Consider the following 25,255-nt stretch of genomic DNA (forward strand, 5'->3'; position numbering starts at 1 on the left):
CCTTAATGTTTATTTCTATTTTGTTGCTTTTTTGTTTTTGGTGCGAAAAGAGAGAAAAACAAAATAAATCTGACAAAGCAGCAGCAGTAGTAGGAGCAGAAGAAATTGAATGCAAATTGAATAATTACGTGTGAAATTGTTTTGGTTTTGTTGTTAGTGTTGTTGCTGTATATTTCTTTAATACATTGAATGAAAGTAATCTGGTTACATGTTGTTGTTGTTTTATTATGGCCACTGCTGTTGTAGTTGTAGTTATTATTGTGGCCAATTGTCAAAAAAATAAACACACATGCCAAAATAATAACAGCAACAACAACATTTTAATAACATAAACACACAAATAACAGTCACTTTCATTTGATTTCTGTGCAAAAAAGAAGAAGAAAATGAAAAAATACCTGAAAATGGCCATTCAGTTAGAAAAACAGACAGACATACAGTTAGTTGTTAAACAGTTTGCTTGTCTTACTAACTTTATTTAATTTGTTTAATTCTTTTTGAATTTAAATACCACTGCCAGCCAACAAATTAACAACTATTTTTCAGTTTTCCTTTTTGTTTGTTTTGATTTTACCACTGAGTGTGGAGACATTAGAAAAAGTTTGTGTGACTTTAATTTTTATGGCAGTTTTTAGTTTTTTACTGTATTTTTTTTTACAATAAAGCCACAAAAAAACAAGAGTTGGGCTGGCGCTTTAAATTAAACTGGTTGGTTCTTGTTACAATGTCATAAGTTAAAACTTACAGTAACGTGCACAACAAAGGCAGCAAACCTAAAGGTTGATTAATTTTCAAACATTTTAATCGAAAGAATATGTAATTTCTAGAGTCCCACCGAAAATTGTTCTTTCCAAATAAAACCGAAACGACATAAAAAAAACATTATTCCGCCTAATAATAAATTTATTGAAAATATTGGCAATTATATCGCTATTTAAAATCGAGAAAATCGGTCCACAAATGGCTGAGATATAAGGAAAAAACTAGGACAACCTCTATTTTTTACCTATTTTTGACTTATATCTGGATTACTAAGTCATTAATATAGACAATATGGATATCTAATGATAGATATTTCAAAGACCTTTGCAACGACGTATGTATATAAGACCATTGTAAGTTGGACATACAATGGGTCAAAATCGGAAAAAAATATTTTTTAACCCGAATTTTTTTTTTCATCAAAAATTTTTTTTTTGTCATAAATTCTTTTTCCATAAAAATTAATTAAAGAAATTTAAAAAAAAAAATTTTGAAAAAACTTTTTTTAAAAAAAAATAAAAAACAATTTAAAAAAATTTTAAAACATTAAACAAAAATTTTGATTTTGTTTAAATAAAATATTTAAAAATATATAAGATTCGGCACAGCCGAATATAGCTCTCTTACTTGTTTTTAAAATAAATAAGTAAAGCAAAACTTCCCGCATATGACGTTTTGTTGGCACAAAATTCAATATTTTCGAAGCAAAAAATAAACTTTGTTTTTAGACTATAATGTTCAATAACTAACTGCGAATAAATGACTGATATGTACCCTTCAAAATGACATATAAGTTATTAAAAACAAAAACAAAAACGTCGTTCAAAAGAGCCAAATACTTGTATTAAGCCGAAACCGGACTCTATAACTATCTTAAAGATCCAATAAACTATTCGATGTCCCCTGATTTTTTCAAACAATTTTCCACCATAACAGAATATTTTCCATCTAATTTCTCAAATGGGAAACTTTAAAAGTATTTTGACTTAAAACCTGGATCCAAAACAATAAGAATGTTGTTAAATTTGACACATCACCTCAAACCTTAATTCAACATGCCTGGATCAAGACTGGATCAGCTAGAAGAATGGAATATATCTAACACTTCAGCTCTGACGTGACACGAGCTATCGAATTATTTCCAAAATAAAATGTCCTTAGAAAATGATAATCTGTCAATTTAACTGAGGTTTTATGGGGTATATTAGGAGGGTCTATACCAACAGTCACTCAGTTTGGTCGATCGTTTTTATTCCACTTATAAAGTACCCCCCAAATTCAACAAATTTAAAACAATTTGTTTTTATTTAAAAAATAAAGAAACAAAATCATGAAATTATTAACGGTATTATTTAAAAATTACTTACTTGTATGTGTTTTTTCTGTAAATACACAGCATGTGTAAATGACAAATAACAGTAACAAACCAATTTCAATCGGTAAATGGGGTAATCAACCCACATAACTTAACATGCCCCAAAATACCCATACACAACCATTAATAAACACTTGCCGCCTTTCATTCATTATACCTACAAAATGATGTTGGAATTTTTTTTTTTGTTTTCTTATTAATTTAGTTAAATAAGTAAAATGAAATCTTTTGTACATCTTTAAAAGAAATAAGTAATAAAAAAAAATACAAACTTCACCTTTAAAAAAATGTTAATTTTTTGGATGAGTATTCAATTTTTTTTATATATTTTTCGTTTTGAGTGCAGCTCACATACTCATTTGACTTTCGCTAATTTGGTACAAAAAACATGAGATGATCAGTTTTATTATTTAGTTTTTTTTTCTTTATTTATTTCGATTTTTTTTTATTTATTTTATACAATATTTCATGAATACAAATACCAAGCAGTCAGCCAGCCAGCCTGCCTAACAAAAATACACACCTGTAGCAAAATATTGAACAATACAACTTGTTGTTGTTGCTTGTTGTTTTTAAGCCGCCCCTTGCTTACCTTCTTGTTGGCAACTCTCAACAGCAGCAGCAGCACCAGTACCAGCAACAATAACAACCATACATACCTACAATCAACTTGTTGTACTTGTCTGATGACTATTTTATATTGTATTTCTTTTTTTTTTGTTACTCCAGAGTAGAAAGCGAAAGAGCAATCGCTTAAACGAAAATTTATGAGATTCTCAAACTTTTGGGATTTTGAAAAAGTGTTGGAATTATGGAAGTCAAATTAATTTAAAGGTTTAAGGTAGGTAAGTTAAACTGGGTTTATCTGGATTCTCATTAAGGGGGATTATTGTGTAATTCGATTTGAAAGAATATTTTCAAATTCCCATGTATGAAGCATGGAAATTCGAATGACTTTCCTTGCGAATCGAATTACATCATAATCCCAAAGATTTGAATACCTGTTTAATAGCTGATTCCGGAACAGATGTAGAGCACAGGTGAATCTATTAAATGAGATAGATAGATAGGTTAGGTTTCCATGCAGCAGCGAAGTGAAGACAGGAAAGAAGAGCAGCTCGCATGGGTCCAGGCAGTCCCTTTGTGTTACCTGAAAGTATAGATATAGAAATGTGATGAAGAGATAGAAAAGTGAAGATTAAGAGGAAGAAGTTCCGGAAAAGACAGTAGATTATTGTTAAGCACCAGTCAATTGGCGGTTATTAGGTCTCACCGTGGATATTTCCGTGTCTGACCTGATTAGCCAATTGATATTCCTGATAATTGTCCGATATCTCAGCAAGACTATCAGAAACCTTAAGCGTAGATCTACTAATGCTGGACAATGACAAAGAAGATGAAAAATGGTCTCATCCTCATCTTCATTTTGACAACTTCTACAGTCAGATGACTTTAAATTCCGTAACATTCAACTCAGAAGTAAACTACGATATTAAAGTTAGCTTTAAAGAACAAGTTTTAAACATAATTCCCTTACGATTCACTGGCCATCATTCCACAAATTTAGGAATTTTTCTGGAAAAAGGTCCTTAATGTACTCGGCTCATTACGGTCAGATCCCTAATGCCTTCTGTCAGTGGCAACGCCTTTCCTATTATTCGATACAGTCACAGTTTATTCACTTCTTGACGCCTCCAGGTGTTAGCAGGCCTCTTCGTGAGCATTAATCCCAAGGAATCGATTTATGAATGATCGGATATACTTAAGTGAATATTATGAAGATCAAGTTATTCTTACATCGAGGCACTTATGTTTATTCCAACTGACATCAAATGATTCGGATTCCTTAATGTTTTTAAAGAGTTTTACAATAACGGTGGCTTCTTTCTGAAATTTGAATGGAGTATGAAATCGTTTAAGTGTCCGCCGCATCTTCGTAATCTGCCACATATATCCGACTGAATTCAAGTAAGGTCGGGATTATGTTGTGACCAGACCTTTTATATTATTCGAGGTTACAGTTCTTTCACTACTTGTCGCCTTCATGTGTTAGCTTCTTTGTGAGCATTCATCACAAGGCATCGATTTATAAGTGATGGGATATAGGTGGCGTAAAGGGTATACAAATCAAGTCAATCTTACATCGAGACATTCCAACTGATATCATACTGAGTTCACGATTCAAACTAACATCATACTGATTTCTAATGAGTCCGAAAGAGGTCATAGTTCAAATGTCCGAAGGGTTAAATTTTCAATAACTCTGCCACATAGATCCGACTGAACAGGGTTATGTTGATTTTGAGGGCATGGTTCGATAGCTGCTTATTGCATAGACTTGTGCCTTCAAATTCAAGATAAAAATTTAAATGGGTCAAACCATTGTGCGGTTCCAGTGTGGCAAGTAGTGCCGTCCTATTAGAACCTCATTTCCTCAAAATGCTTCAATTTAGACCAAAATTAATTGGTTATCATTGATCTGTAGCGTTCGCTGTTGACGGAAATGGTATCATCAATGTAGTTTACGAAGAAATACGGACCAATGATATTGCAGGGGTAAAATAGTGATGCGTTGCCAGCTAGAGAACCTCATGATAATTAGTCCTTATTATTAGGTCTTTATTGAAAAGGCAACAAATTCAGAAAACTAAAGGTGATAACTTTAAGTGACCTTTGGAGGACTTGATTTCGAATCTTAACTACTTCTAATGACTCATCCGTCACAACACTACTTCCTCTTTTCTGCTTCTCATAACTTATTTCCCTAGTAGCAACATAATTCATTACAGAAACTTGCCAAGTAACCCCGAATTTATCATTATCATCTCGATATCAATTGAAGGTTATTACTGAAGAACAGTGTTTAATACGTTTTGATTAAAGACGCTAAAACTTCTTGAGACTTAAACGATGGAAGTTGTAAAGTGCGGAACAAATCGCCATTTGGTGATATCTTTCTAGAGAGGCTGATGTACATTAACAACCTTCCAACAAGTACACCATTTAATGAAGTCGTAAAAAGTCTTGAACAAGTTGTCTAGTCCAACCATCTCGAATCGAATGAACATTTTTTCTAGTTTTTTTAGTAGTTGTTATGCAACCAGATCTGGATTTTTGTTTATAGTAGAATGTTATGACAAAATTCTTTGGATTCGTCACCTTCCACCGTTTGTTTATCCCTGGCTGTTTTGTTTTTTCTTTTTGTTTCTTCTCATTTATCTCAAACATACGATTATGCTGCTAATGCATCAACAAAAACATACTCTTGGGAACAAGTATCAAAGAAACAAATAACCAAAGTAGTCAGTCAGCAAGCTAGCCAGCCAGCTAGGCAACTAGTGAGGTAGTCTCCAGATCTCAATGCAAAAGTGAGCCGCCGCCGCCGAGAGAAGCTTCAAACTTAATCTTCTTTGTCGCAATACATTTTCGAACAGTGAAAGTTGAATAAATTCATGTTCGTTCATATGTTTATCAAAAAGACAACAAAACCGCCAACCTAAAGAAAAAGCTCCACAATAGTATTAACAACAAAAACTAACTAACTACATATTAAAAACTTCACTGGCATTTCACACTTTTTTTTCGTATTAACGCTGTTTGTTGTGCATTCAACGAAAGAAGGCTGTGACCAAAAGTATGTTGTTCAGCTTTTAAAAACCAAATTAATTAACACCAAACAAAACCAAACCCAAATCCAAAAAAAAACTATTTAAAACAGCGACAAGTTAACGACTTATTTATTTGTTTGTTTCTTTCTTTTTGATGTACTCTCTCCCTCTCTCGCTGTCGATCATAGACGATTTAAGATGAACAATTTTTTTCCATCACTTTATTACAAGTCATAAAATATTAATTAATGTACGAGATAAAGTGTAAAAGTGTTTTCCTAAGCAATATTTTTGGTGATTTTCAAAATTGAGCTCAGCCCTAGAAAACAAAATAATTTCCTTCGTTGGGAGCCGACACCTCGAATAGTTCAATTTAGATAAAATAAATTGTTTATCATTGATCTGCAGCGATCGTCGTTAATGGAGAGAAGAAGTACAGACCAATTTGCAGTTTTTTTAAAATATCGGAAATAAATTTAATCCGAATTCCCTTAAATTAACTCTTTTGTTTAGAAATTGTTCACTATAAAATTTAAAGTCAAATATCTTGGCCCTTGGATAAAATACGGAATCCCAAACGGAATATTATGTTTTTAATAAGCCTCAGACCCAATGGGTATAAATCCTAAAATTCTCATTTTTGGGATTTTTTTCATATTACACCATACAATTTCAGAAATTTCGAATTGAATTTCAATTATAATTCAGAATTTTCCAATTGTATTTCAGAAATTTCCATTTGTATTTCAGAAAATTTTAATAGCAATACCAATGGAAATTTCTGAGATACAATTAGAAATTTCTGAAACACAATTGAAAAATTCTGAAATACAATTAGAAGTATACATATATTAAAAAATCTGATATACAAATGGAAATTTCTGAAATACAATTGGAAAATTCTGAAATAAAATTATAAGCTTTTGAAATACAAATGGAAACTTCTGAAATATAATACTTAAAGACTTTTCAATACTTTATAAATCCACAATATTATGCATTCCCACCTTAAAGGAAAGTTCGAAGGTACTCTATGTTTTTGTCGCCTATATAGACACATAGTGTCCCTTGGATCTTTTTTATAGCCTTCACCTTCGTGAGAAGGGTATATATAAGTTTGTCATTCCGTTTGTAATTTCTACATTTTTCATTTCTGACCCTATAAAGTATATATATTCTGGATCCTTATAGATAGCGGAGTCGATTAAGCCATGTCCGTCTCTCTGTTGAAATCAATTTTCTGAAGACCCCAGATATCTTCGGGATCCAAATCTTCCATAATTCTGTCAGACATGCTTTCGACAAGTTTGCTATTTAAAATCAGCAAAATCGGTCCACAAATGGCTGAGATATGAGGAAAAAACCAAGACAACCTCGATTTTTGACCTATTTTTGACCTCTATCTGGATTACTAAGACATTAATATAGACAATATGGATATCTAATGATAGATATTTCGAAGACATTTGCAACGACGTATTTAAGACCATAGTATGTTGGACCTACAATGGGTCAAAATCGGAAAAAAAAATTTTGAACCCGCATTTTTTTTTTCACAAAAAAAAAATGAAAAAACAAAAAAAAAATTTAAAAAAAAAAAATTAAAATAACAATTAGAAACAAAAAATGAAAAAAAACAACTTTGGAAAAAAAATAAATTTTGTTTACTAAAAATATTAAAAAATTTTATTTTGAAGTATAATTTGGTGAAGGGTATATAAGTTATACAGACACAAATGTGTCTGTATAACTTTCTTGTATTGTATATTAATATTAACTAATTTTCATTGTTATAAATTGTGGTTTTGTGGCCAGTCGTTCCAATTGTAATTTGTTTGACGAAATCAAAACAAAATAAAAAACAACAAAAAAAACCGAAAATAATGTTCTACATGTTCAATTACATTCCCATTCTCTTGTACATGACACATTTTTTTATTGATGTTATAATTGTTATTGTTGTTTTTGTTATTGTTATTAACTTCTTAATAAGTGATAGTGGTATTTAACAACAACAAAAGCATTGTATACCCTTATTCACCTCACACAGTTCAAGGAAAACATGTTGTTGTTGTTGTTTTTAGGTTTATATTTCTTGTTTTGTCTTATTAAATTTTTTTATAATTTTTTAAGACCAGTAGTGATGGTACCTTGATTAAAATTTAGTTTGGTGTCTTCAGAAAGAAAAAGCCTTAAGTTACAATTACTTTTATGTCAAAAAAAGGAAAGGTGCTATATTTGTTAACTCACTAGCTGGCCCAGTTCGCTTCGCCACCCCAATCGTATTGAAAAATTGTTTAATAATGAAAATTTTGATATAGTTTTTTCGATTTCGCTACGCTATAATTCGTTATGTTTCTAACCAATACAAAACATAGTATATGTAGATCTAAAACATTCATTATTAATTGTGAAGTAACTAAATATTTGCTGCGGTTATTGTGTGAATCCAAACAATTCCAAATTCAACCTTTGTTAGTCGCAATAATTTACAATTGAGACTAGTCTCAATTTATCAAATTGATATCAATAAAGAAGAAGCGTTTGAAAATAATCTCTTCGTAAACATAAAAACAATATTAAATTCAAAGTATTTAAAAGAGTAATCAAAGTAAAAAGTATATTTTTATCAAAAATTAGCTTACAATTTAGGGCATTTAAAAAAATTTACAATAAAAAAATGTTTGCTTGTATCAACCAGATCAGTTTTGCAACTTAACTAAAAACTAAGGTTGGCTACCGTTACCATTAAGCTACCGTTAACCCTACAATACGCTTCAGCTCGACTACCGCCCCGCTAAGGTCCTGTTACCGAAACAACTGCAAATACCTTTGCCGATATAATCGTAAAGATTTTAAAATTTTTATCTTTAATTTTGAAACATTTGTATAATATAAATTTATTCAAAATATTGGCCATTGTTAGCTATGGCCTTTTCCCATCTCTCTGGCAACATATGGGTTCCGAGCCAAAAGAACTGCTCATCTTTTGAGGCCAATAACGAATCAAGCCACTATCGGATACTCTGTTCCAAAGTGGATCCATTTTTCATTGCAAGTAATGATTCGGTGCAAAAATTATTTTTTTTATAGCATTCAATGAATCTTTTGATGAATCCTGCTGCCCGCAAACTTTTTGAAATTGCTTCTCGTGTAGCGCCCAATGATTTTCATCACTTCTGAACCGCATCGGCAAAACTTACAGCATATTTTTATACCCTTCACCTTCGTGAGAAGGGTATATACATATAAGTTTGTCATTCCGTTTTGTAATTTCCACAATATAATTTTCCGACCCAATAAAGTATATATATTCTGGATCCTTATAGATAGCGGAGTCGATTAAGCCCTGTCCGTATGTCTGTCTGCCTGTTGAAATCAACTTTCCGAAGCCCCCAAATAACTCCGGAATTCTTCCGGCTCGGAAAATCGCTCCATAAATGGCTGAAATATAAGGAAAAAACCAGGACATCATCGATTTTTTACCTATATCTGGATTACTAAGTCATTAATATAGAAAATATGGATATCTAATGATATTTCAAAGACCTTTGCAACGACGTATATAAGACCATAGTAAATCGAACCTACAATGGGTAAAAATCGGGAAAAATATTTTTTAACACTAATTTTTTTCACAAAAAATTTTAAAACAAAAAAAAAATTTTTAAAATTTAAAAAAAAAATTAAATTTAAATAACAATTCGGAAAAAATTTTTTTTCCAAAAAACCAACTTGAAAAAAAAAAAAATTACCTAAAAATATTTAAAATTTGTATCATAGAGAATTATACATACAGATGAGACAAAAATACAAAAATGTTTGATATAACAACAAAAAACATTGACCAGCATGTATTTTGTTGTTGCAAGAGATAGGATTTTGACAATTTCGTCTCGTCTCTATGTTACCCTATGATTTGTATTTTGAAGTGTAAATTCGTGAAGGGTATATAAGATTCGGCACAGCCGAATATATGTAGCTCTCTTACTTGTTTTAAATTAAAGAAGTAAAACAAAACTTCTCGCATATTTTTAATTAGATAAAGATGCATTTTAATTATTTGTTATTTACCCGTTTTTACCTCTGAAACCTTCTCCATAGGGAGACGGAACATATAGTACAAATTTCATTGCTCTAAAATATGTCGTTACGTTCTGAAAAATATTAGGATTAGATTAACTTCTTATGTCCTCTTCGATTATTTAATACATTATTTTGCAAGCGGACCAATAGTTTAGAAGATTTATTACCACATTTTTTTGCGATCGACCCAACTGGGTGCCGACAGCTACAGTTAAATTCCGGGATTAATAAGTATTTATACAAAGTTGCCCAATCAGCATTGTGAACTTCAGTCCAAAGTACAAAATATTTAGAAAAGTGGGGCTATTTTTATTATCTTTGAAGTATGTAACTCGATGTCTGTCTATATTTAACAAATATTTATCACTACATATGTATATCACTAGTTAGACTACAAAAGTTATTGTACCATAAAAATGTAGATAACTAACAAACAATTTTGTTATATTTAAACAAAAAAAGGAAAAAAAGTAATGCGAATAATAATAAAATACACTTTCACACACACACGCCATCCATCCAAATGGGTATTAATTTATTTGTTTATACTTGTATAATTTTGATTTGTTTAAAATTTTGATTCGTTTTGTTGTTTTATTTTATTTATTTTTGTCTAATTATGTGGAAAAAATGGTGATTCATTTGTAGAAAATTTATCTGTTGTTAGGTTTAACTCGCAGATAAAATGTTTTCGTCAGGGTCGATAGGAAATTTGGCATTTCTTTCATTTGATTAAGGGCTTCATATTTAGCATTCGACTGGTACTCGTAGGCCACTTTACGATTAACGGCAGTTAGCAGGCGTAACAACTCGGCACCCTCTTTGGTAATGGCCGCACCGGTGGCGGCTTCATTTAGCACCGTACACAAGCTCTGTATAAACCACGAACCATTTTCAACATTACGGAAAGAGTAATATTCTTAAAAAAAAAAAAGAAACAACACGAAATGGAATTAGAAATATGTACAAAGAAGACACACAAAAATAGTGATAAATAAATAGTAAAAATGTATAAATAATGTTTAGGTTTAAAACTAAATTCAGTTCAGTTACACTTTAATACGTTTAACCTACTTTCAAATGTGGAATACATCACCAACATGTCGGCTGTATTTGGTATCGCATACGTGATTGTGGGTGGCTTCTCTGGCTCTGCGTTTACATTGAGTGTACGAGACATGGGCGCAAAAGCATCGTATGTGACTGCCTTTTCTAGGTTTTCACCACGACAGGCCTGCAATTCAGAAAGAAAGAAGTATTTTGTTTAGAATTCTTAAAGATGGAGAAAATAACTCCTAATATTAGCAGAAAGTTAGTTTATAGTTAGTTTTTTTATTTGCTAGTTAAACCCGGTTTAACATGGGTTCAAGTTAAAGACGAAACACAGTAAAACATTCAATTTTGCTAGCATTGCCATACTTTATTTCATTAATTTTAAGTGAAAATATAAATTTTAGCTGGCATTTATAAATAAATTGTGTTTACGCGATATGTTAGCCAAGTTCAAAATTATCTGTGAATAGCACTCGCGAAAAACATATATATTTTTTTAAATTTACGGCCATATTTTTACAGTTTGAAAAGGTTATATTCCTGAAGATCAGCCATGATCGAAATATATCGTATACTGTTGCAAATTTCAATATCTTTTATTTGACTAATGCGCGGATACGGGAAAAGTTTTCCGGGAAATTTTTGGCGGTTAATTTCGGTAATTTCTTTATAAGTTGTCTTCTTAAAGTTAATGTTAAAGATTTTGTCGATACTAGCAAAAGAAAATCAGTTAAAACCGATTTTTTGTTACTCCAACAGCAATTTTTCAGCCACAATAGAATAATCCGATGAATTGAACTGAAGAATTTGATTAGATATAAAACCGAAACTATTTTCTGTATGTTAAAAACACAAACATGTTTTTTTAAAATAGAAAAATTAGTATTTCTATACAAATTGATATTTTAAAGGAATTTTTGAGATACTTAACCTTAAAATTTCTAAGGATAATCATATTTAGAGAAAATAATAACATTCTGATTTAAAAAGTTCTTTTTCGAAACGAATAAGGAATATTTTTTCCAGATTTAAATCTTAAATCTTTTAAAAAAATTAAATTTTGACCGATTATTTGAAATTAATGAAAGGATTTATTTAATATTTCCCGGGAATGGAAAAAGTCCGTGAAATTAGGTTCCCTAATACCAACATATAATTTATGCTGGATTTAATCTGTAAATTCATAAGAATGTATATCCTTCTGAATTCAGTTTCAACTATAACAAAACGAATATAAAAACAAAATTTAAATTGGCAAAGTGAATCCAAATATAACATTGTTAAAATAGAACAATTTGGAGTATTATATTTATTCTTCTTTTTAAAAAAAAACAATTTTTATATGAATTTTCGGTTTAATGAAAATTATTAAAAGTTTTCGCGTTATCTTGTCCAATAGATTTGTTTGATGTTATTTTTAAAAAAGTATATCTCAAAGATCTGTGTCTTAAGAATTTAATTGTCTGATTTAATTATTCGTATGATAATTCTCGTAAACATAGCCGAAATTTTAATTGGTCGATTCACAAGGTATCCTATCATATCATAATGTTCTAATATTTCACAACTCGGCGGCTCGGCTTAATCGACTCTTAGGGGTTCAGTGCAGGTCTCTGCTGAAAGGCAATAACAACATTTTCCAACCATTGTGAAATATTAGAATGACATGATAGGATACCTTGTGAATCAACCAAATGGATCATAAATATCCCTTATTTCATTAAACACGGATTGATGAACTTCGTTAAATCGATACAATAAGCATAGCATTGAATAATATTTCATTTAATCTTACCTGTATAAAGAACAATTTCGGTTTATTTATCAACGATTTACAATTTTCACCCAAAAATGGATTCCACAAACGTTCCACCGGATAGGGCATATCGCGGGCATATACTTTACCCTCCATGCCATGGGACATTACGGTCACTATCAGACAATCATTGTTGCTATGATCTTCCTGGGCAGCTGGAAATATAATAAAAACACGTTGAAAGTTATTTAATCAATACAAGACAAGTTATTTGAAAATCATAACGGTTAAATGGTGGCGGTAATGTCTTTAAGTAAGAATTAAGAATTAAAAAAAATATATCGAATCAATTTTAATTAGATTTCAATTAACAAAAATGTGATTATTCTTTCTGGCAACATATGAATTCCGAGCCAAAAGAACTGCTCATCTTTTGAGGCCAAGAACGAATCAAGCCAATATCGGATACTCTATTCCAAAGTGAAGCGTATCTCAGAGAGAGCATTCTGCATTGATCAAAACAAATAGTAGCGGGTGAACCAAAACCTCCCAACCACTTCATTCTAAATAGTATTTAACTGGTATTGCAACATGTGGCCGAGCGTTGTCATAATGGTATATAACGTTTTCATATCTGGCCGCATGTTCTGGTCGTTTTTCGGCCAATGCTAGCTGCAAACGAATCAGTTGCGATCGACACAGGTTCCCTGTGATGGTCTGGTCAGATTTCAGCTGCTCATAATGACCCTTTTGTTCCCATCAAATACTCAGAATTACCTTAGCGCCATGGATATTTGGCTTTGGTGTCGATTCAACTGGTTGGTCGGGCTTCACGTACGACCTCTAACGCTTCGGCTTAATCATTCGGTGAAAAAATGATTTCCTTTTATAGCGTTCAAGCAGCATTTCGGACATGCAAAATCGTCTTTCAGGGTCTCTCGACTTCAATTCGTATGATACCCAATTTCCCAGCTTTTGGATGAATCCTGCTGCTCGCAAACGTTTTGAAATTGCTGCTTGAGTAGCTCCCAATGATTTGCTTTTGAGTTTTACAACAATCTTCATGGAGTAATGCCTCCAATTTTCGGTCTTCAAACTTTTTTGGCTGGCCATGGAGATATTTGTCTTCCGTGTCAAAATCACCACTTATGAAACGAACAAACCATCTCTCACACGTTGAAACTGATGGAACACATTCGCAATAAGCTTTGGTGAGCAATCTGTGTGCTTCAGCGGCTCTTAAAGAAGTAAACAAAAACTTCCCTCATATAATGATTGGTTGGTACAAAATTCCACATTTTCAAAGCAAAAAAATATTTTTTTTTGTTTTCACTTTAATGTTCAATAACTAAGTGAGAATAAATGACATATATGTACCCTTCAAAATGTCATATAAGTTATTAAAAAAAACCGCGTTCAAAAGATACACCATCTATTGTAAATCCCGCATTTTTAAGTCATACATCCAATATTTTATAACATTAAGATTATATTATTTGACCACATTAACCGCACCATGGTATAATACTTGTTTATAGTTCATTATTTATATTTATTTTTTTTTGTATTTATTAAATTGTATTAGAAACGTATATTAATATATTACGTTCAAGTGCATTTAATAGAAATTTATAAATTTACTATATGCCATAAATAGCTTATTTTTGTCATTCACTGTAATAACATATGAATAATGTTTATCGGTTATTTCGTATTTGTTGTTGTTTTTTTTAATACTCATATAGATAACACAACCTTGTTAGTTCTTAATTTACTGATTTCAAATGCCACAACACAATAATTATAAAAATTTTCAATCGATACCAATAAATCGATACACACACCAAAAAAAAAAAAACTTTTGAAATTGCACTCACTTTTCTTTATAACATCACTCAATTCGGCAAATGTCAAATCATTGAAAACTCTCACATCATAGCCGTAATTCAAAAGTGTTCGTTGCATAGTATCACGATCCTGTTCAGTGCCCACTCTTTGTTTTTGACCCTTGACATCTTTGTGATTGAAAATCAAAGCAATTCCCGCCTGAGGATTATCGCAATTGTATATATCATCGTCAGTGGGTCTTGATATGATGACTTTTTTCTCAATTTGTTCTTTGTTAGGGCTGCTGCTGTTGTTGGCGTTGCATGTGGCATCGGCTTTGTCATGTTTATCTTTTTTCTTATTACTTTTGAACAGCGATAAATCGGTTTCATCCATTATTTTTTTATTTGTTTTCTTTTTTCAACTCGTAGGTATTAATTATATAGTTAAATTGTATTGTTTTTCGTTTTACAGTAAACAAGTTACTAAATTTTGTATTCAGTAGTTAGTAAATTAGATGTTTTCTTTGTCGCTCTAAAATAACACTTCTTATCTTATCTTTTGCCAAAAGCTCCGATAGTATTTAAACGTTTGGCTGTTTTTTTTTTACTCAATATAGAGTTTTTGAGAGAAATCTTATTAATAGAGAGGGAATTAAAATATGTATTGCTAACAAAGAATAAATTAAATATTTTATTAATATTCATAGTTTATTTGTCATTGGCAAATATCAATTTATGTCATTTAACTCATTTGTTTTATTTTAAGATTTTAAGGCTATATATAGAATAATACATAATCTATTAAGGGCCTAAAGTAAATTGCTTTTAGGAATTAAATAAAAATTAATGTTTAAATTAATTAAAACTTGTAATACGATTACTGATATGAAATCAATTTGTTACCACTAAAAATAGTTCTCAAAACAATAGAAAACTCATTAGTATTTTTTATAATAAAACGATTTTTCACAGTTTGGTTTCCACTAAGACTCAAGGTTTCTTAATCTGTGCATTTCCGGGAATTTTTGGAAATTGCGAATTTTGAACGTCCAACCTGAATAGAATTATTCTATGGATTGTATTATTACGTTCTGAAAAATATTAGGATGATAGAATAACGTTGACTAGTGCCGTACATATGTATCTATAATTTAATCTCACTTAGTTATTGAACATTAAAGTGTGAACAACAAAGTTTTATTTTACTTCGAAAATGTCGAATTTTTTTACAACAAAGCGTCATATGCTGGAAGTTTTGCTTTACTTCTTTAATCTGAAAAAAGTTCCGTTGAAACACTAAAACTTATGGTGAATGTGTTCCATCGGATTCAACATGCGAGAGAGGGTATGTTCGGTTCAAAAGATCGCCTAGGCCAGCCAAACCAGTTTGAAGACAAAGAATTGGAGGCATTACTCATGAAGTTTATTGTGAAACTCAACAAGAGCGTGTAAAATCATTGGGAGCTACTCAAGCAGCAATATCAAAACGTTTGCGAGTAGCAGGATTTATCCGAAAGCAGGGAAATTGGGTACCATACGAATTGAAGCCGCGAGACCTTGAAAGATGATTTTGCATGTACGAAATGCTGCTTGAATGTAATAAAAGAAAATAATTTATGCACCAAATCATTAATTGCGATGAAAAAGGTATTCATTACAATAACCCGAAGCATAAGAGATGGTATATGAAGCATGACCAACCAGCCGAATCGACACAAAAGCCAAATATCCATGGCGCTAATATATTGATCTGTAATTGGTGGGAGCAGAAGGGTATTATGAGATGCTGAAATCTGACCAGACCAACACAGGGAACCTGTACCTGGGTCATAATTACCCAAAAAAATTATTCGACAACTTTTTTTTAGCTTTTTAAAGTTTGCGGTATTTAGAATGAAGTGGCTATGAAGTTTTGCCTCACCCTCTTTATAGCCCAGATCGTGGACCGTCCGACTACTATTTATTTTGATCGATGCAGAATGCTCTCTCTGGGATACGCTTCACTTTGGAACAGAGTATATTGTCTTGATTCGTTCTTGACCTCAAAAGATGAGCAGTTCTTTTGGCTCGGAATCCATATGTTGGCAGAAAGATGGGGAAAGGCCATAGCTAACAAATGTATATTGTACAAATGTTTCAAAATAAAAGCTAAAAATTGGAAAAAAAAAAAATCCCACATTTTTAAGTCATACACCCAATAGATAATATATTAAGAACTTAAAGTAAATAACTCTAACTCTGCCCTATATCTATAGGTTCTTGAATTCCCAGAACTTTTTATAATAAAACGATTTTTCAATCAGTTCCCATTAAGAGTCAGAATTCTTAATTTCCCCGAAAATATTAAAAAAATCTGTTCATTACCATGCATTTTTGGAAATGGCGAATTGGGTTAGATTGACCACAAACTATGAAAAACACTGTCAATTTGAATATTTAAGAGGTTTTGGTTAAATTAAATCTGGAAGAATTGCGTCGTAAAATTTTCCATTGTAGTCCCGAATATGGAAAAAATCACAGTACCAATTTCGTTGAAATATTTGCCACTACAAATTATTTTATATTCTTTGTTGAAAAGCTGCTGGCTTAAATTAAAGTCACATTATCAATATAATTGTTTTAAAACTATAAGCCTAAACTGTGGTTTTACAAAGGCTACTTTGTTAACAACGAATATTATTATTATTAGCTTCATATGTACATATTTTTATTATAAATTATAATCTTAACAAATAGCTATACAATAACACAAAGAAAGTTTTTATTTAAACATAAATTAAAGCAGTCAAAGAAATTTATAGGAAATTTGGCATTGATAAGTTTAATTATTTTCATTTCCAGGTACTTAATAAAGCAACCCTGTATGACAATTTGTTTGTTTACATGTTATCGATAGATACCGTTACCTTATACATAAATTCAAAGCAAGTCGACATCAAAATATACATATTTAAAATTAATATAAATTTAAAACACACAGTTCACTTCCAATAACAATTATTGGCATATTTCCATAAAGGAAGGAAATATCTACCAAAAAAAGAAAGAAGTTTTTAGCCAAAAACAATATAAACATTTAAAAAGTAACTTTAGTGGTTTTCACTTGATATGGGTGCGGTAATTTTTATATACAACTCACGCAAAGAAATCGAATGAATACTTTTATTTATTTATTACTCATGATTACAAGGTCACGATTGCAATGTTCTTTAAAAATTGTATATAACAATTTTCAAGTTTATTTTAATTTCCATAAGAAGTCTTTATTTCTAATGAATATGTTTTATACATACGTTATATGTTTTTGAAAGGTGTTTTTTTGTTTGAAAATACTTGAACAATTGAAAGTACTTTTAACATTCTAGTTAACAGTTATTTTATACCCTTCACTATTAATATAAAGCCATAACATTTAACACAAAGTCAAAGTACTTAATAAAAGAAGAGCCGAAACAAAAAAAAATTGGTTTATTTTTAGTTTAATTTTAGCATTGAAATATTTAAAATTGGAAAAAAAAATACTTTTAAATGATTTAAAACTGCTAGCACTATATAAAGTTGTTTTTAAAATATGTAATTTATTAAATACAAATGACACACTTGTTTACATTATTTTTTGTTGTTGTTGTTTTGCTCATCTCTTTCCATCTTTAACATAAGAGATGGCAACGTCACCAAAACAAAACCGTTATTTACATTAGGGTTACCATATCACTTTGAAGTCCTACAAGCTCACTTAAGCTTATAAGCGTTTTTTTTTTGTTGCTTTTAAATAGTTTTGCTAAATAAATAGAAAATAAAGGCATTTCCAAGCTTATTTAAACCATATTTTAATTAGTTTTATGTGTTTCAATGAGTGATTTTGAGATATAAATGTTTAAATGGTAGGTTGGAACTAAAGTATAAAATATTTAAGGCAATTAATTGAGTTTAATCTTTATAACTACATATGGTAGGTATGTAGAAAAAGTTAAAATATAACTGAACTAAATATATGTACATGCAAATGTACATACATTGTTAAAGTAAAAAGTAAAGTGCTTAATAGTCTTAAAAAATAATTTGCATATAATGTACATACATATTTACTTACTAACGTATGTATGTATGCTTCTTACACTTATGTTTATTTTAGCTATACAATGTATATATCTATCAGGTACATAGTAACGGTAAAAGAAAGAAAGAAATTAAAAAAAAGTTTATTGTTTTTTAAAAATTCTTTTAACTATCTCTTGTGTTTAATTTGTTTTAAGAAAAAATGCTCTTATTTATATTTAAATTAAGCAAGAAATTGCAGCAGAGGGTTTTTAACACTTAATGAAAGCATAAATAGATAAAAAATCATCTTTATCTGCTTAATAAAATCTAAAAAAAACTTTAAAATCTAAATTTTCTAAATAATTTTTCTTCTCTTTCTCTATATTTACAGTTTGTGTGGCATTGTATATCGCTTTCGAATTAAAAATACAACCACAATTATTTAAATCGCAACTATGGCGCTACGTTTAAGACGTGATGTCCAAAAGGCATCCTATTATGTTTGGTTTTTGGGCGCTGAAGAAGCCAAAGGTTTGCGGGGACAACGAGTCATCAATTCCGTGTTACCGTATCTCATCGATAGATCACGTACACAGGAGCCAATTAAAGTAACACTGCAAGTGTCACACAAAGGAATTAAAATTATACAGGTGAGTTTTATGTTTGTTCTATAAATTTATTAACATTTCCTTATAAAAGTATTTTGTTTTCTGTTAATTCAATTTTATTTTAGGGCTCTTCTAAACATTTTATACCACACAGTGCCATAACAAGTTCCGTACAAACGGACGATATAGTAGCCTGCGTTTTGCTACTTTATAATCCAGTCACAAAATGTCCCTTGCATGTCCATGCATATCGCTGTGATTCCGAAACTACAGCGGAGGCTTTGAATCAACAGTTACAGATCTTGATTAATCGTCCAGAGAATCAAAAACGTTTTGAAGATTTAGAATCAAGGTAGGTGGTGTATTACTTATAAGTAGATGTTGGATTTTCAAGTAATTATTATTGGAAAATATAACCCAAAAATAGGAGAAATCAAAATATAACAGAAATTCATGTTTAACAAATTTTTATTTTTGTAAACGTAAAGTAGTTTCATGCAATTTCATTATATACTTAATACTAATACTCACACTATATTTGCAACTATAGATTGGGAATTATACCTGGAATGCCATCGTTATCATCTAACAAATCAACGAATCACAACGAAGAAATTAATCATAAGAAAGATTCACAACATTATGATGAACACCATCACAAACAAGCAACTAGATCCGCAAGACATGAACCATCATCCAAGCGATTCGTTTCGTCGTTGGGTAGCGATACTGGCAACAGTACCAGAGAATCAGAATGTAGTGAAGATATCAGTGGTAATTCACCCGTATCACGATCACCATCTGGTCTAAAGCCTTTGCCGCCACAACAACAGCCGCTGCCCAATCCAGAGCTATTTGATTCATTGGCTGCCGAATTGAGAGCCAAACTAAATGGTAATGGACCGCCGTTACTACTGCCACCGCGTGATTATGATACCGTGCATAGATCCAAGGGAAATTTGACGGCGATAGAGTTGAGACGTTGTCGCAATCAATTGATTGTGGGCAGCAATAGGCCGGGAGCAAAAACAGAGCTAACACAAAACTTGCCCAACAGCAGTGGCAAACAGGTTTCATCGAGAGGTTCGTCTGGCATAGGCTCTGATTTGGCTCCTAGTCCTGAAAGACAAGATGTAACTACATCTAGTGGTAAGTTCTTAAATCTTAAATACTGAAAATACCATATTCATTTTTAATTCCTTATAGATGATGAACATTGGAGCAATGAGGCCGACAACTCCGTAATAGCATTGAAACCATCGCAGATATCTATGGAACGCTCGGCACCAATTAACCAACATCATATGAATCTGACACGTAAAAATGCAGTACATCCTCGTGACGATAGTTATTTGCGTGATTTGCCTGCAAAACCCTATACACCACGAGACAAGCTACCGTCTACCGAAAGAGATCCTAGATCGAAAACTCCATCTTCTACTTCTTGGTCTAGGGAAGATGAAATTAAACCGATTATCGTTAGACCCTCAAACTATGACTCAAAAATCAATCGTGTACTACAAAGCGAACAATATGCCTATAATCATCATAAGCTGGAGGAAAAGGCTAGAGAACGTTCCAAGCTACCTGATGTCGACAAATCCAATGAGATGGCTGCTTTAATGAAGAAAAATATGTCGCTAAACCACGATGTAAATGATCAACGTTACAAGTACAAATCCAATAATAGTTTAGACGACTTTGACGACAATCATCATCCAAGCCATGTTGCACCACCACATCACGGATACCGCAAGGAGAATCTTACCGATAAACAGAAATTTATGGAATACTCAACATCTAAATCGAAGCCTTTACCACATACCAAAAGTTATGCTGCCGATGAGGTACAGAGATATGGAGGTAAACATCGTTATGTGGATCCTGCTGATTTACCATTCGAACAAAATGCCGTTAGAGATAAATATGCTGGCTACCACAGGGAATCAAATTCACCCGATCAATCTGAGCTCAGTCATCGCACGGCCGAGCGTTCAGGAGCCAGGTCAAGAGATGTTCGGGATGTGCGAGAAACACGTGATGTGGAAGCTATAAAACATCACTCTCGCGACAGAGACAGGGAGCATCATTCTCATAGTAAAGATCGCAATCCCTATCGTGAACCCGAAAGTATTCCTTACATTGAAAGTATGGAGAAAATGATGAAATCTTCAGCCATGCGTTACAAATCATATGATAGTAATGGCGATTTAAATGTGGCAAGAACAAAGGAACCTCTACATTCAAAGCTCAGTCAACGTAGCAAAGCACATTCCCAACATGACGATGAACGCGATTACAGTTACAATTACCCAGCACATGGACGACAAGAGCAATACAATACCAATTCATCGAATAAGGAACGGTTCATAGAAACAAAAGAAAAATTCCGGGCCATGGAAAGATCCGGCAGTCGCTACGATATAACTGATGAAAAAGATGCAGTAGATTACAAATCTCGTCCTAGAGCACCGTTAGAAACACCTGAACCCAAATCGCGTTCTTATGATGATTGGAGTGATGAAGAGCATTTATATGACGATCCACCACCAGAAATTAGATCACGCTCTAGATCTCGTGATCAATGGGCTGAACATGGTGTTAGGTCAAGCGCTGTTATGCCGCCATCAAAAGTCGAAGTGCATAGTCGCAGTAACCGTCCACGAGACAGTTCGGGAAAGCGTGCCGAATCTAGAAATAGAATTGAGAGCAATGATTACAGAGAACCACCACGTTATCGTGAACAGCCGCCACATGATCATCACAATCGTTCCGAAGAACATCGTATTCGTGATCGAGATCAATCGCGAGAATACACTAGACGAGACTATTCACCCGACAGACGTTCCGGTTCAGAGAGAGCTCACCATCGTGCCGATCGCTCCATGGAACGTCATCGCATTCCTGACGACTCTTACCCTCCAACGTCGCTTTCGAAAGCCTCACCATCCAGCAGTGGTAGCGGTATAGGTGCTCCAGTACCTCACGGAAAACCAATTTCTAATATGCCAAAGGGTTATCGACACAGCTATGCCGAACCGGTATTCTCAAGATCAGCTGGTCGAGTGGGTCTGGCAGCTGTTAATCCTTATTAGAATTTAAAATTTAAAAAATCAAATGATTATATGAATTTATTTTTATTCCTTTCATTCTATCCAATAGAATATTGATTAAAAACGAGTGTGAGTTGCAATGAAAAATATGAATATGGGGTATTATTGCACTCTTCGCTTCTAGTCAATATTCTGTAACCCCTATTTTACAACTGTAAAAAACAAAATTACACTAAAAGTGTTGTAAATGTTTTTATATATTAATCAAATTGTTTTTTTTTATTTTTTTATTTAACTTGTTTTTTGAAATAGTTCTTCAAACTTTTATTAAATTTTAATTGTTAATTTTGCTTCTAAAGCAAATGCAGACGAGTAATCGTTAGCATTTGAAATTTTTAACAGAAACGGCTTAAGAAATATATAGAAAATAAAATGTTAATAAATTAATATAGAAGATAGATAAATCTACCGAATTCGTCCCGGAATTAATATTGAAATTATCTTATTCTAAATGTTGTTGGTTTTATAAAGTTTACAAAATGATGTATGTACGAAGAAAGTAAAAAGACGCGATATAAAATATTTTTATATTTTTTTTATTAGAAATGTTTTTTTGATTATCCGTCCTAAATTGTAATACCTAAAATTCTGTATTCTGTAAAGTATATTTATATTCATATACACATACGTAATTCATAAGGAGTGAGATCGAAAAATTCTTAACACACGTTTTTCATTACATTTTTTAACCCAAGTATTATTTGAATTTTTTTTTGATCAAGTTACCTTTGAAAAACATGTCAGTTATTATGTGTAATGTCAATTATATTAATTTTTTTGTTAATCTGATTAAAATGAGTGACCAGAAAAAAGTGCGTACTGAAATTATTAAATATTTTCAACAAAACCCAACTTGGTCTTACAAAAAGTTGGCCAAGCATACAAAGGTCTGCCGTCAAACTGTTTCCAATGTTATTAAACAGTACCGGGAGAACTTGTCAGTTGATAGAAAACCTGGTTCAGGTAGAAGGAATGGTCCACATGATGTTTCTAAAGCCAAAAAAATAGAACGCATTTTCAAAAGAGCTCCCAACACATCCGGTAGGAAAGCAGCCCGGTTAGCTCAGTGCTCGGACTATTTGGTACGAAAAGTTAAAGCTAATGCAGGTTTAAAAACATACAAGGCTCAAAAAGTTCCTGACAGGAACGCTACTAAAAATTTAGAGGCCAAAAACAGAGCACGGAAATTGAAGTCAAGTTTTATAAAAAAATATTCTTGCTGCATAATGGATGACGAAACGTATGTTCTGGCAGATTTTTCGCAACTTCCAGGTCAAAAATTTTATGTTGCTGATGCTCGAGGGAATGTTGAAGAAAAGTTTAGGACCCAAAAGCAGACAAAATTTCCCAGAAAGTTCTTGGTATGGCAAGCAATATGCAGTTGCGGCAAAAGAAGCCACTCATTTGTTACAACGGGCTCTATAAATACCGAAATTTACATCAAGGAATGTTTACAAAAAAGGCTGCTTCCATTCATAAGACTTCATAATGTGTCCACTTATTTTTGGCCTGACTTGGCATCCTGTCACTATGGCAAACAAGCCCTTGAGTGGTACAAGAACAATAATGTGGTATTTGTACCAAGAGAGGCAAATCCTCCAAACTGCCCGGAGCTAAGGCCAGTGGAGAGATATTGGGCTCTTGTTAAAAGAGAATTGAAGAGTACAAAAAAGGTGTCCAAAAGTGTGGTAGATTTTAAACGGAGATGGACTACATGTTCGAGCAAAGTGACAGAAAGCACTATAAAAACGTTAATGGAAGGGTTTCCGAAAAAGGTTCAAAATTTCATCACTAGTGATTAAAACTATAAAAATAATTTTTTTTGTAAATTGTAATAATAATTTCAATCAAATAAAAAAAAAATTAAAGCTGTAAGTTTAGTGGTTTCTTTTTTATAAACATATATGTATGTTAAGAATTTTTCGATCTCACTCCTTACATATAGTACACACTTACTTATCTAAATTAGTTCTGGTTTTAAAAAGCAAATTTGGGTCTAATTTTATAATTTAGTGTAGAAAACAAAATTTTGATCCATTAGGGAACTCGTGCTGGAAACTCATATTTTTATTCAAATCTACAACGATTTTCGATGGTCTTAAAATCTGATAAGGTATAAAATTAGACCAATCCAAGTCAGATTTGTTTTCTAAGGAAAGGTCTAATGTATGAAAATTTATTTGTGGTTGGTTATTAATTCAAACTGTATGCATAACAAAATAATCTTATTTAGTATTAAAATTATAATTTTTTTTATTCAAAATAAATGAAGAGTTTTTTATTAAAACAAAAATTTGGTTATTTTATTTCGCACTTGAAAAAATATTCATATGGAAAATGTAAACATTTTATTAATTAGGGACCGATACTCAGAAAAACTTGAGAAATCATGGACCCATATTGAGCATTTTCAATACCAAACAAAGCTTATTAACAGAGAGTATTTGTGGGCGGACATAGCTTGATCTTCGTAGAATCTTAAGAGAATCCCTCGCCTTTTTGATGGTGGGTATAACAAAATACATACTGAGTCAGTAAAAGAGCAAGATAATATTTGTAAAATTTAACATATGTAAACTCTCATTGTTTTGTCATAAATTTGTCATTCCGTTTGTAATTTCTATATTTTTCATTTGCGACCACACAAAGTATATGTATATATTCTGGATCGTTATAGATAGCGTAGTCGTTATAGCCATGTCCGTCTGTATGTTGAAATCAACTTTCCGTTGCCCCCAAATAAGATGTATACATGAGCAACAGAAAAATATTTTTTAATTCGAATTTTTTTTATAAATTATTGTTTTCATTAATTTAAGAAAAAAAAATTGTTTAAAATTTAAAAAAAATTAATATTTTTGGCCATAACATTTTTTTCACTACTAAATTAAAAAAAAAACAATTAAGGAAGTAAGGTCGGTCGAGGCCGACCATATAATACCCTACACTAAGTAAAAGAGCAAAAACATTTTTCTTTTAAAATTTCAATAATTTATATTTTTGAGTGATTTTCGGAAGTGGCCT

At 31.7% G+C, this 25,255-nt stretch overlaps 2 protein-coding genes across 2 annotated transcripts in view; one reads left to right on the forward strand and one right to left on the reverse strand.

The window, feature by feature from the left end:
* The window catches only part of LOC135958058 (zinc finger CCCH domain-containing protein 13), a 58,589-nt gene extending 35,738 nt beyond the window's left edge, over window positions 1–22,851 (forward strand). Inside the window, exons 3-6 of the mRNA XM_065508922.1 lie at window positions 18,902–19,160; window positions 19,244–19,470; window positions 19,669–20,267; window positions 20,325–22,851. Coding sequence (XP_065364994.1) covers window positions 18,966–19,160; window positions 19,244–19,470; window positions 19,669–20,267; window positions 20,325–22,213 — 2,910 coding nt within the window. The 5' untranslated portion in view covers window positions 18,902–18,965 and the 3' untranslated portion in view covers window positions 22,214–22,851. The remainder of the gene's footprint in view (window positions 1–18,901; window positions 19,161–19,243; window positions 19,471–19,668; window positions 20,268–20,324) is intronic.
* Window positions 10,323–14,952, reverse strand: Decay (Death executioner caspase related to Apopain/Yama). Its single transcript, XM_065507332.1, has 4 exons — window positions 14,518–14,952; window positions 12,680–12,855; window positions 10,906–11,065; window positions 10,323–10,750 (listed from the first exon to the last, which is right to left on the reverse strand). The coding sequence occupies exons 1-4, from the start codon at window positions 14,861–14,863 to the stop codon at window positions 10,485–10,487; spliced, it is 948 nt and encodes a 315-aa protein (XP_065363404.1). The 5' UTR covers window positions 14,864–14,952; the 3' UTR covers window positions 10,323–10,484.
* Window positions 22,852–25,255: the final 2,404 nt, after the last annotated feature.

The sequence above is a fragment of the Calliphora vicina genome, chromosome 4 (assembly GCF_958450345.1).
Source record: "Calliphora vicina chromosome 4, idCalVici1.1, whole genome shotgun sequence".
Classification (NCBI taxonomy): Eukaryota; Metazoa; Arthropoda; class Insecta; order Diptera; family Calliphoridae; genus Calliphora; species Calliphora vicina.

What these genes read in the sequence shown, in the direction of transcription:
- Decay (XM_065507332.1), bottom strand. Translation starts at nt 14,863, where the DNA reads ATGGATGAAACCGATTTATCGCTGTTCAAAAGTAATAAGAAAAAAGAT. An exon ending in CGAAATTGTTCTTTATACAG is followed by an intron (nt 11,066 to 12,679) that starts GTAAGATTAAAT and finishes TCTGAATTGCAG; the next exon opens with GCCTGTCGTGGTGAAAACCT. An exon ending in GATGTATTCCACATTTGAAA is followed by an intron (nt 10,751 to 10,905) that starts GTAGGTTAAACG and finishes TTTTTTTTTAAG; the next exon opens with AATATTACTCTTTCCGTAAT.